At 42.4% G+C, this 13,265-nt stretch overlaps 2 protein-coding genes across 5 annotated transcripts in view; both read right to left on the reverse strand.

Moving 5' to 3' along the window:
• LOC135996412 (tenascin) overlaps positions 1–13,265 on the reverse strand; it is a 69,897-nt gene that overhangs the window by 11,756 nt on the left and 44,876 nt on the right. For 2 of the 4 annotated variants that reach the window (XM_065648346.1, XM_065648347.1), the window contains 3 exons: positions 12,852–13,124; positions 10,542–10,814; positions 2,343–2,615 (listed from right to left, as the gene is read on the reverse strand). The exons of 1 other annotated variant lie outside the window; for it this stretch is intronic. In XM_065648346.1, the coding sequence (XP_065504418.1) occupies positions 2,343–2,615; positions 10,542–10,814; positions 12,852–13,124 (819 nt within the window). The remainder of the gene's footprint in view (positions 1–2,342; positions 2,616–10,541; positions 10,815–12,851; positions 13,125–13,265) is intronic. One more of the 4 variants, XM_065648348.1, reaches the window with a different exon arrangement.
• On the reverse strand, positions 4,060–9,887 carry LOC135996493 (tenascin-like). Its single transcript, XM_065648546.1, has 4 exons — positions 9,875–9,887; positions 9,250–9,522; positions 6,509–6,784; positions 4,060–4,346 (listed from the first exon to the last, which is right to left on the reverse strand). The coding sequence occupies exons 1-4, from the start codon at positions 9,885–9,887 to the stop codon at positions 4,060–4,062; spliced, it is 849 nt and encodes a 282-aa protein (XP_065504618.1).

The following is a 13,265-nucleotide window of genomic DNA, read 5'->3' on the forward strand; positions in this document are numbered from 1 at the left end:
ACTCGCGTGGAAAAGCTAAAGAAAGAAAGAAAAGAATTAAAGATAACAATGAAAGCAAGGTGGAGTTGGTAAAGCTATATCGCACAAAAAGTTTATACTGATATAGGTACAGTTCGAAGGAAACAGAAGAGCATAAAGAAAACCCAGTAAAGAGAGAGAAGTGAAAATCACATTGATTCTCTTTGACATTGTAGATGCTCTTAGTGGCTGGTAAAAAGTGCCAGTGATGCTTCTAGAGACCAAAGAGTTGGAGCAGCACTTGGTTTTCATGCACACAGGGAATTGCAGCCTTTCCCAGAAAATAAAGTACCCAATCTATCCCATTGGACTCTGTTGTGCACACTTCCAGGGGCTTCAGGCTTGTTTTCTGTACCAGGTAAACTGCTGCATAACAAACAGGAGTAAGAAGATCTTTGACTACAAGAGAGTTCCACATCCTCAACTACCCCAACTGTGGCTACTTTCCTGGGAGCAAACTTGGCAAAGAAAGTATAATGGAGCATCAGAGCAAGCATCAGTCCTGAAATGAGTCCTGGAGATGTGAGAATGGTACCTTTGAGCACAGGAAAATGAAAAAGGAGCAAATGAAACCATCTTCTGGAGCTACCTGAAAGCCAAAATTAAGCAGGCATAAAAAAAGGCCAGCGTGCTTCTGCCATGTCACTCATTAAAAAAACTTTGCTCATCTGTTGTGCAGATACAGGTAATTAGCACTATCCTCCAGCATCATTCCTTGTACTAACAAGGGATGGAGATGTATGAGGGATGGAGAACTTCCCTGTGAGGTTGCTAAAGCACCCATGATACCTGAATAGCTGATATTGTTTGGGGATTTCTTTTGCTAAAAAATCGCTCTTTCATTACAGACTATAGGAATATGTTCACTGGTTTTCTTCTAGGAATCAGGAAGCATCCAAATTATTTAGCTGGATTTTTGTGGCTCCAGCTCTGTTATCAATTATCCATGGGCTATTTACATCTGACAAACATATTTTGGACTATTTGCTTCAGTAGGTAATGTGCTAAATCTCCCTGAAAATACTGAATAAGAACGTGGTCATGAGGAAAATGATAACTCTTTGTGGTTTATCATAAATATCCTGGAAGTCAGGGAAAATGGGGACATGATCCTAACAAGTGCAGTTGACTTTAAACATCCCTCTCTATTACAAGGTGACCCGCATGAGCCTGGAGAAAGGTGGTTTGCGATGGATGCACGTTCTGCTTCATGTAAATGTCTGGGGGAATGCATATATGTGCCCTTGCTGTTTATGCAAAGGATGCGGTGCAATCAGTGGAGCCAGCCAGAAATGTGTCTTTCCATGCTACCAACTGCACCGCAGGCATTCAGGTGAATCATGAGGCCGTGCTATTCCAGGAAAAGCTGTTCAACCCTGAGTTATCATTGTCGCTTTTCTGCGTGTTGTCTAGAGTACACAGATCCAGCTGAGCAAATGCCTCTTTCATGCTTTTCTGGTGGATTCCTCAAACACTAAATTTACCTTTCCCCTTCTCATTCCCCTCCTCCTGGAATTAGATTGATTTGAAATTATTATGTTTTCATATCAGCAAGCTCAAAATTAAAAAATATATATATATTTTGGGTCGCAGGACAGTACTTCATTTGCTCTAGATTTAAATATGTTTCAAAATGAAGCCATGATTTTGGTGGAAAAAAATTGAAAAGCTTCATTCAAAAGTGCCGTGTTTTCTTCTGGATGATTTTACCTGGGTAAGTCACTAAGCTAATTTACATCAGAATTTTTGACAGCCAAGAATAAGAACATAAATTAACTTCTGTTGAGGGAGTTCAAAGCTTTGATTTTGCAAGAAACTCAAGTTTCTTTTGAATTATCGACCACACGTTGCTCCAGGTAAGATCAGTCTAAACTAATGGTGCTTAAACCTTTACTGATAAAGCCATAAACGAACTTCTCAATAACTCTGGTAAACTCATTTTGTCATACCTCTTTTCTAGGGAGGTAAATTGTTGTGGAGTGGTGATATGCAATTAGTTCCAGGAAACCACTGAAAAAGGCTGATACAGAGAAAATATTTCTCAGCTCTCAAAGCCAGTGCTTTAATTGCTAGACTTTGCTGCCTAATTCCAGATCGTGAAAGTAATTAAATAGAACCATATAAACTAGAGAGTGACGAAGCTCAGGAATTGGAGATGACTGATTATAAATAATTACACCCCACTGAATGAGTAATCTGGATAAGGGACATGCAGGAGACAGTTCAAACACCCCAGTAACAGCCCGAGCTGGCTAGGAAAAGAAGAGATGCTGAAAGAAAAAAGGCATTAACGTCTTATGCGTTTCCTACTCCAAACACAATACCTGTGGTTGCTACTGCACTGACGGGCTGGGAACGCCGTCCACTGCTAACTCCATAGAGCTCTATTTCATATTCAGTCCCCTCTTTCAGCCCTGTTATATCCTGGGTGCGCTCATGGCCTGGTACTATTAGCTCCAGTGGATCCGATTTCCTTTTGGTATCCCTGATTTTTAGAACAAAACTGTCGAAAACCCCATCATCTGCAGTCCAGGACAGACGGAAGCCATCTGGAGTAGCATCTGAAACCAGAAGGTTGTCGACCTCGGGCTCTGCTTCTAAAAAAAGAAGATAGCAGTAGGGAAAAAAAATGATCTTTTAAAATCAGCTCATCAGAGACCTGCCCGAGGTCTGGATTTAGTGTACTGCAAGAATCCCACCACAGTTCAAAGAAAGGGAAACAATCTGCCAGCTATTGAAAAAAAACCCGAAACATTAGCATTATACAAATACTGAAGAAGACATGTGAGTGTGTGCAGGGCCATTCAAACTTTCACTCTTCAATAGCAAATCCACTGCATGGACATAACACCATTCACCTCTGACATGCAAAGTTACACATGCTAATAGTATTATGTGCGTTTCTCCCTTGCTACCCATGTGAAACCTTTGTGTAGGATAAAAACAAGCTCTTGTTATAGAACTGCAGGCATGCCTGTAATATTGTGAGGTCTCTCTGTTAGGAACACAACACAAAAGCTACTGGAAAGAGTATTTTTCTTCATGCAAAACCTTTATTTCATGCACTTTGGTATCTGTGATGCTTTCGATCAGATGAATCCTTTACTTCGATATTATACAAATACCAAAGTAGTAAAGGGGAATCATGAAAATTCATATCCTTTAAACGGCACGCTGAAATCCAAATGCAAGACCTACTGTGTTTAGTGAAATAAACCCATTAATGAGGGTCCCAGGAGCTGTAAGTTATTGATTACCTACAAAATACATTTATCTGAGTATGGTCAGGCATCGTTACCTAGAGAAATGCTGCTGGAGTGGTTATTGTCTTACAGCACCTCCAATGCATTTCTTTCTTCCCCAGAACAACATTCCGTTTTACTTTCTCATGAATCTCCAATCAAGTAGCCCCCAGCTTTACTGCTGCACAGTCAGCAACATGCAAATGAGACTTGATGGTTACGGGGCTAGAGAATCAGTCTGCAAAGATTTTTCAAGAAAGTTCAAATGCTGCTAGAAACCAACAGCTATGATGAGGTTGAAAACATGAGCTAAGGCTTTCTGGAGAGAGATGCCCACTTTATGGGTGGCAATGACAGCACTCGAGGATCTGTGTGTGGAACCCACACAGAGTGAAAGAAAGGAGGCACCAGGCAAGAAATCCAGTCTGGCAATTCCTGAAGGTCCTGTCGGTTGGCAAGCTGGAGGATGCTGATGTGCCCAGCAGCTGTTACCAAGACGAGCTCCCACATGCAGCCGTTTTTCTTTAAAGATTTTGGTTAGAAGTACCTGCATGACCATACAGAAACTTTCACCCCTTAACCCACGTCATGCACCTCTGCAGGGTCCCTCACAAAGACAAAAGGGAAACATGAAGTTAAAAAGAACAGAATTTCCTTGATGAACCTATCTTAAATCAGGAGAATAGCCACGAAGCAGAAAAGGATGCAAAAGCCAAGGTTTGCTTTGCAAATGGATTGCATAAAACATCTTCCGTGTAAGAAAGAAAAGCAAGAGAAAGGGTGAAAGAGAACAATTTGTTCACGTTAAAATACCTGTAACAGCCATAGTGCTCAGGGGCTTTGTTTGGTGCCCCTTGGCAAAACCATAAAGCATAACCTCATAGCCAATGCCAGTAATAAGGCCTTTAAGCTTCAGTTGCCGCTGGGCTCCCGTAAGGAGGAACTCCTGTGGGTCCAGCAGCTTGCCAGAATCCACCACGACTACTAGAAAGTTGTCAAAGGCATTCTCCGATGCCATCCACGACACTGTGAACCCGTAAGGGTTAATATCAGAGACAGTTAGGTTTTCCAGTGGGGGCATGGCCTCTAAAAGGAGGGAAGGTGCAAAACACACACACAAAAAAAAAAGAAGCGAAAAACATTGCAAATTAGAAAGCGTTACAGATTCCACCAAACGTAAACCACATTTTTCCCCAAAGTATGGATTTAATAGAGGTGCATAGTCAGGACCACAAGAACAGGATTTTCAATGGAGCCTCCAGAAATTAGATGCTCAATTCTTAATTTTCATCAAGGGTGTTTCAGCACCTTGTCTCACAAGTTCCATTGAAATTCCTTCCAAGCTCACTGTGTAAGCACATTTGTCCTGTTACACATGCACTGTAAGTTATAACCAAAATTGTTTTAGAAATACTATGCAGAAAGCTTTCAATTCCTTCCACTTGTATCCACCATCGGTGCTTTAGGGACAAGCCTCAGCTTTGGCATTCACAATTTCGGTGTTTTGCTTGTTCACCTCTCTACTTCACATGGATATCTCCAGCTTTTCTTTCCAATGGTGAAGGGGTCAGAGATGCCAGAAGGGCTGCCAGAAGTGGAACACTGATCTGTCAGGGTCATAGCCAGTGCAAGGACTAAATACTTGCAAGACTGATTTTTGCAGGGGATAGGAGAGAAGCCAGAGTTTGCACTGGCTGGGGGCTGAGGCCAATGCAGAACAAAGCAATAATTTGTCCATCGGCATTTGTCAAAGTTTAGAAGACATGGATCAGCTCCTCAAAACCTTCCCACCAAGTCTCTGAAGAAAAAAAAAAAGCCAGATTTTCACAAGATAGTTTCTCACTGTATTTCGCTCACTCAAAATCCAACAAGTCAAACAGGAAGATTAACGGGCCGTGATCCTGGATCCCAGGCATTACTAGTATTTCTCTAAATCATTTGACAAACCTTGCTTTTTTGGCTCAGGAGCTGACTCATCTGACCTTCCCGCCACTCAAATTCCACTCACTTAAGAAAATAAAGTTAGTTAAACACAGAACTTCATCTGGAAAAGGGTTTGGGGTTTGTTTTTGACATTTCATAGCTGCTGAAATTTATGTTCTGTTAGACTTCGGTGTAAATATTCCCTTCTAAAGTTTTATCGTTTAGGAGTCCTCATGTTTTGATGTTTACACATTTGGGTGCCAGAGATTCAGCTCAAATTTACTCAACTTGGAGACATTTTTGTGGCTTATTTGCTTCTAATCAAGTAACCCCCAAGATTCACGTATTGATTTGGTCTCTGGGGAGGGTGGGTAAACAAATAAAGAGCTCAAAATGCTGAAATTAGTTTCCTGAGATGGGTGTTGAGTGACACCAACAGTTTAAACCCAGCAGGTTTATGTGAACTGTTGGCACATCCTTCTGCTGTGTAAAGAGCCACATGTTTACCTAGCTGCAGGAATCTTCCTCTCAAAATACCAGTGTCCACAGTTTATGTAAAAAAGGAGTATTTGTGCTCTGATGGAGCAAAAAAGCAGGGGGTTTGAAAGCAGAGTTGCTGATTTCTTCCTGTGTGACTGAATGTCATCAGGGCAGATCAGAGGTGGTGCAAAACGTGACTATTTGCCTTAAGGAAAATTATGATGGACATTTCTTTTCACGGATATTGTGAGGGATGATGCTACTGCAGCTGGTGTTCCCCCTGCGTGTTAATGAAGAAAGGAGAAAAAGGAAAAGGCCTCGTTTTCTTCACTAATCCTATTTAGGGCCTCCATATGTCTGTGACAAGCCCTAGTAGCACATATTGGCCATACAATACATACAAGGTGAACTCTGTGGCATTTACTTAATCATCTAGGAAGCATTTGATGTACAACTGACTCCAGTCAAAATGTGGCCAAAGTATTTGGATATAAGAGAGGGGACATCACAGGAGGTATTCTAAAATCCAGGATCCTTCAGATGCAACTACTGAGTATTAGACAAATTTCCCCCTCAAACTTTAGGCGTTAAAAAAGATTATTAGATATGGGAGAAAGACTCAGGAGGGCTCTTAACTCACTTTAAACTATTACTCCTCCTAGAAATTATTTTTAAGGTCAACATAACTGCTCTGACCCATCCTTGCACAAAGTTTGCAAACAAAACCATTGCTGCTGGACAAGATATTCAGTGCTGTAGAGTCTTTTTTTTTTTTTTTTTAATTCATGATCAAGTATCACTTTTTTATGAGCCAATAAATAGACTTCAAACCTTCAAGCGGGTACCTGTCATGACAAAAGCCGTGAGGGGCTCTGTGTGAACACCCGCGTGGGTTGTCCCCTTAATGTGAATGTCATAGCCAGTGCGATCTAGCAGGCCCGAGACGTGAGCGCTGCGAGCGCCTCCCGACACCGTAAGCTCCTGGGCTTCGTGTGCTGCAAGGGAATCTCTAACGCGTATAACGAACTTGGCAAAAGGCCCATCTCTGGTGGTCCAGGAGAGGTTGAAGCTGTCGGGGGTAACGTTTGTGAGTGTGAGCGTGCCCAGCTGTGGCTCAGCCTCTGGGGGAGAAAGGAACACAGGTGAAGAGACGGCATTACTCCGGGGGGGCTGGGGAAAATATTAATAATTATTAAAATTATTAATAATTATTAATAATTATTAATAATTATTAACAATTATTGGCAATTATTAATAATTATTAATAGCAGTGGAGGTTTATAGATGCCTAAAGATAAGGCTGAATGTTTTAGCCTTGTTTTGCAGTGGTTGAAGAAAAAAAGAGCATTGTGAGAGCTATTTTGTAAGGTTTTGGAAAGAAGCCACTGAAATTAGTGCTGACTTAATTTGTGGGGGGTTTTTTCTTTTTTTTTTTTTTCTTTTTTTTTTTGCTTGTTTTTTTGTTTGGTTGGTTTTTGTTAGTTTTTTCTCATTCAATTTTCTTAAATAAACTAAATTTTCCTAATGAAATGTGGGCCTGATTTACAGAATGACCAACAGTGTACAGTCCTGTGGTGAAACCATAGAAGGAACCCAGCACAGGAAATTTGATGGGAATACAAACCCACAGCAATTTCAAAGTAGATAAAGTAGGATTCAGGCAGGAATTAGGTGAGTCTAAACCAGACATCATTGAAATCCCAGTTCAGCTTTTTTAGTGTTCTGGTGCCTGGAGTTGTAGATACTTTTTTATTTTTGGACTCTGAAGTTTATGAGAGGGTTTCAATCCTAACAGTGATTATCTCAGCACTAATCTCAGGCTAAAACCTCCCTGGACTCCACAGATAAGGTGTTCCTCATCCTCTGATGAGGCAGCATCAGAGAATATCTAATAGACTGAACAAAAAAGCCCACGACACTGCTGCTGCTCTCGTTTCCAGCTGTTCAGTGCTCAGGGCACTGCCTTAAGAAGCAAAGATTTATATTTTCTGATAATTAGAATTAAAAAAAAATCTCATCTCTCCCCCGCCAGGGGAAAAACTTGGCCTTCAGACTAGAGGAGAGGAAGATCTCCTTACCCGTCCTGGTTTAAAGCTATTCATTTAGTATACAATCTTTAAAGATTCATTAGAGCACAGAGAGAGCACAAACATCACCTGGCAGTCAGGTGGTCAGAGAATCCTATATCTGCTCTCAGGGCTGATTTTCTACTTTTTTCTCTTGCCAAATGAGTATAAATCAAGAACACCTTGGGACATGCAGCCAGTGAGATACAGGAGAATAACTGTGTTCGTGATTCATGCTGGCAGAAAAGTAAGAAAGATGTATCCCACCAACAAAGACAAGAGTGAAAGAACAAAATCCTTTTCTTAACTTAAACATGAACTGCTGCAAGATGTTCCAACTTTTACTCCCGTTCCCCATTGCAAGACTCTTAAATAATAGTCCACCTTCTTCTCTGGAAATGTCTAGGAAGAGGTGAATCCAAGTGGCCCCAATTAAGGACACGTGCTGTTGTCATGCTCTCAACCAGTGGCCATCAATGCCTTCATGGCTGACAGTGGAGGTGTCACCATGTAAGCATGGTACTTCTGAAGGCAGGAGAGGAGATGAGGGGATATTCACAAAGCAAAAAGGCTTGGGTGGAGAACCCAGTGACATCAAGCATGGAGCCATCAGCCCCGCATGCAGGTCAGAGAGGACAAACTGATCCTTTCCAACCTCATCCCAAAATGGCCACATTCCTTCACATGCCGCTTGCATCCAGTCAGGCACGTTCGCATCAGGACATCCAGACTCCAAATAACACTACATGCAAAATAAGTTGAAATTGTCTCTTCAGGCAAGTCTTAGTGATCTTCCGCCATCCTGGAATCACCATCACCAGAGGAAAAGCTTTGACATCCAGTGAAACAAGGCAGATCTTACAGACTCAAAGGTAGCAATGCCAGTGACAAAGTGGTAGGCTGACCATCAAGAAAGGGTGAACTTGATTTTTGAGCCCTGCTCTCTGCTGGGAACACATAACACAAGGCAGAGAAGAACATCAGAACCAGCACAAGGTGGCCAGACCACTCCATGCAGTTTTGTTTGGTCATTCAGCATGCTGCATGAAACTCCCACAAGAGATGCAAATGTCTTGGAAGACATTTGGTTTTAAGAACAAAGAACCAAAATGGCATGCAGGTGCCTCTCTAGGCTGATAAAGACATGAAGGCCTCCTACCCACAACAAAGCGAGTGAGGATGGGATGAACAAGAACTTTATTCCAGACCAAGTGCAAAGATACTCTGTGAAAAACATTATCTGGAGCAAGTCAATTATATATACACAGAACTTGCAGGTAAGTGTATATATAAGGAAACCAATCATGGTTTACTACTGGCTCCCTTAATGCTGGGGGCACTTCTTCAGCCTTCTCCCAAGCGATTTCAAGCTCAGCTTATTTCAGCCTCCCCTTGCAGTGATCACCCCATAATTTACCAAAGGAACGATGATGAGTTGGAGCCACGTTTTAGAGCAGTTCAATGGACAGCCAAAGAAAGAAGAGATAAAAGCAAACCTTGAAGGCGAAACAGTGAAATACCTGTGGTTGCCCGTGCTGTCAAGGTCTGACCACCTTGCCCATCAACTACACCATGGAGTTGGACGGTGTAATTAGTGGCAGCTTTGAGGTTGGTGACTACATAGCGCCGGGAGGCCCCTGGCACTGTGTGCACCAGGGAGTCCAAAGGGAAGTCAGAGTTTCTGACTTCTAGAATAAAATGGTCAAAGGCATTGTCCTGCGCTTCCCATGTGAGTGACATGCTGTCTGAGGTAGCATTTGATACAGTGAGTTTGCTAAGGAGAGGTTCCTCTACTACGGGAAGAAAAACAAATGGAAATGTATTGCAATTATTAAAACTCAAAGTAACAAAATAAAATAATCATCTAGCCTTGCGTCTCTGAACATTTTCCACATCATAGTCCCTGCAGCGACCCTGCCCATGTTAACAATGATTCAGTGAAAATATTCACAATCTGCTGATGCCAGTAACTGCAACTCAGTATTATCTGATCACTGAAATTTGATATTCTGTTTGACCACGTTAATCTATTGTATGACAAACTACTATGACAAATTTTCCTAAGATCATGTCAGTAGGCAAAATTTGGTAAAGATGCTAAATGATCACAATATGAGCTATTATCTGCCTACTATTAGAATGCACCTTCTGCTTCCATTGTCTAGTCCTCTCCTTCCACTTTCATGCTGTAATTGGTTAGAGTACATCAACCATTTGACTTCCCTGTCTTTTCTGGAAAAGCTGTTAACTGTAAAACCTCGAGATGCACAGTGCACCAACCCATGTAAACTGAATTCTGAAGTTGAATTCAAGCAATGAATCTGCCTGCAGGAGTCTGCTGTCACAGAGTGAAATGTGCCTGAAATCTATTTAGAGAATCAGGATAAAAACTGTATCTAGAAATCAGCTCATCCAGGAGAAATAGTGTCTCCTCTATGCTGTGTGACAGATGCAAACACATGTTGCAAGGCTAACATAACAAATCATCTCCCACCTGGCTCTCGGGAAATTTATTTTGCTTCTCATCTGTGCCACGGGTTGCCCCAACCTTAATGCTGAACAAGAGCAAACTTATTGTGTGAATGAAATCACATCACAATGTGATTGACAGACTTTGCTGGATGTGATGGTGGATTAACATTCACAGTGCAAAATGTCTCCGGCAGGTCTTCCTTACAAGATGTCAAACCATGAGGTAGAGGATTTGGTAATGGGTAAGACTGATGGGGGAGCTGGGGGCAGGGGAAGGGGCATAACCTGTAAGGAAGAGTTAAAAGAAAGGAGAGTTAGTATTGAGGTAGGTTTTATGTACCTGTTGAAGCTGCAGCACTTATTGCCTGTGTGCGGAAACCATGAGAGATCCCATAGAGGTAGACAATAAAATCAGTGCTGGGGGAAACCCCTGAGATATGAGCGGTTCTTGAATTGCCTGAGATGTTGAACTCCATGGGCTCCAGCAACCTGTTAGAATCAATAATTTCAATAGTAAAGATGTCGAAGTCCCCATTGGTGGTTGTCCAAGAAAGGTTGAAGCTTTCAGGAGTAATGTCGGAAACAGTTAGCTCACCAACTTCTGGGTGCGCTCCTGAGGAGGGAAACAACATTGGTCAGAAGGGAACAGTCCCAAATTCCTCCTGCTCAGAAATGCCGTGCTTCTCTCTGCTCATGCTGCAGCACCCCGAGCTGCCGCTGCAGAAAAGGGTTTGAGCAAAAGCTTGCTACAAGCAGACAGGTACTAAGAGGAAGAAAGCAAACGAAAGCATCTTAAAATATTAAGCAAGAAAAAAGGGGGGGAAAAAAAATTAATGCAAGCTTTAAAGCTATGGTTTTTTTCTTTTACCTCCAGGAGCAGCCATGTGCCTTCAAGGTCTGAGCATGAAAGCAGATGCAAAAGAACTTTTCTGAATGCCCCCAGGGCATCTGGAAAAGTCAGCTTCCAGTTTTAAGAAAAGCTAAAACTAGAGCTATATTCTTTATCCAAAGGAAAACACTGTGGGTTTTTTGCTCTTCTACTTTCCCTTTCAGCTTAAGCCTTTGAAAGCTGGCATGTAATTTTGGAGCCAGCACCAAAATGCAAAGCAGTGATAGCCGCCTTGGGGTTTCTTCCTCTCTGTACATATTTCTGACACGTTACAGGAAGGCTCAGAAAATTCTGACAATTGGAAGACCCCAGAAGGGAAAATTTTGAAAAGCCGGGTGCTGAGCATGACCCAGAAAGGGAAGGGAAGACCTCAGCAGGGCATCTTCTGCTGTTTTCATTAAGTCAGTAACAAGAGAGCATATGCATATTTAGGCAGGACACCCATGATGTCTGTTTTCTTGTTTGTCCCTGTACAGGCTCTTTAGTCCAGCCGCATTTGTCTGTTTTCAATGGACAATCTGCTACCAGCTCACACCGGGGACTCAAAGCACAGGACTTGTGGCCTGCAGCAGGACACAGCCCAAAGCCAGCGCCTCATGCCAGACACATTTCTACCTAAGCCAGTCTGCTTAAAGCATTATTGAACCAAGCAAGCTCTATTGCATTTGACGTTTTAATTCTGTTGAGTTTTTACGTGTACTTTCATTCCCTTCTGTGCTGGGGGAAATCAAATATGAGCAAGTTCTGGCCATGTCACAATCATAGGAGGTTGCAAAGGTCTGCGAGGAAGCCCAGAGACAGCTGACATTGTCCACAATAAATTACCTGAAAGAAGGGACACAGGTACCCTTTTATTGCCAATTAATTCATACCCTGTTCTTTACCAATGATCATAATACCTGGAAGAGTCAGTGAGCCACACGGGACAGACAGAAGTACATATTTACTTCTCACAGTTGGAGCTCATGATAAGCTCTCATTTAAAACTGTAGTCTTCACAAGATCAAGCAGGAAATTATTTTTGTGGCTCTGGATTAGTTTCATGCAGCCTTCTGATAATATGGGGTTATCTTCCTTCGTTTAGAGCAGTTTTATACAACGGTGGCTCTGCTGAATTTGGTCTTGCATTGTATCTTTTTCACACCAATCAGACTGTTCAACAACCTTATGTGGCTTCCCATACAATATTACTCTCGGTAGGAATTCACTTGTCTTCTTTTCTATATGAGAACATACAGAAGGTGTCTGTCCTTGCCCTTGAGACAGATGCACACGCTATACCCCTGAGTTTGTATTTACACTGAAACTGGTGCGTAATTTCAGAGGTAGATTCTGAATGGTAAAATCTAAACATACTCTTGGGATTTGATAATCTGCACTATAAAGAACAGATTTTTTTATGATGTTACAAGGCAACCTGGGCTTCCTCGAGCATGTACAACAGCCAGCTGGGTTTTGCTGTTAGTGTCAACCAGCAGAAAAGTGAGTAAAGGGAACAAAACAAGCCATTCTGAGGTAGCGGGGGGGGGGCGTGGAAAAAGCATTCCTAAAAGCAAAGGGCTCCATGGGGTCAATGAAACTCTTATTGGAAAGTCTGCTCACGAGACGTTTCCATGCCAGAGACATTCAGCCACGCATTACTGAGCTCAGTGCACCCCATGTAAAGCCAAGCAAGCTTTGCTGAGCGGTTGCAACAGCTCCGGCTCACACCCCTGTCTGCAAAAGGAGCCATGAGACGGGATGAGCGACTTGCAAAGATACCTGTCATGGTTTTGACAGAAAGGGGTTTGGTCCTGTAGCCTTGGGTCACACCATAAAGTGTGATGTTATAAGGTGTGTTGGCCTTGAGGCCCGTAACATTCACAACACGCAGGCCGCCTGGGACCGTGATATTCCGGATTTCTTCGGGATTGTCAGACTCCTGCACCTGAATGATAAAGTTCTCGTAGGCCCCGTCGGCTGCTGTCCAGGTGAGCTGGAAACCATCCCAGCCAGTCTCTGATACTGAAAATTGTCCCAGCTCAGGTTCCTCCTCTGAATAAGGACAGAGAGTCAATCAGTTACTCAGATTACAGGCTAGAGGTGATGAGTTATTACTTAATGATGTTCTGTGTTAATGAATTTCATTTGTAAGCGGTGCCACAGAGATGCACCCACACGCACACATTCACATTC

The sequence above is a fragment of the Caloenas nicobarica genome, chromosome 19 (genome assembly GCF_036013445.1).
Source record: "Caloenas nicobarica isolate bCalNic1 chromosome 19, bCalNic1.hap1, whole genome shotgun sequence".
In the NCBI taxonomy this organism is placed as follows: domain Eukaryota; kingdom Metazoa; phylum Chordata; class Aves; order Columbiformes; family Columbidae; genus Caloenas; species Caloenas nicobarica.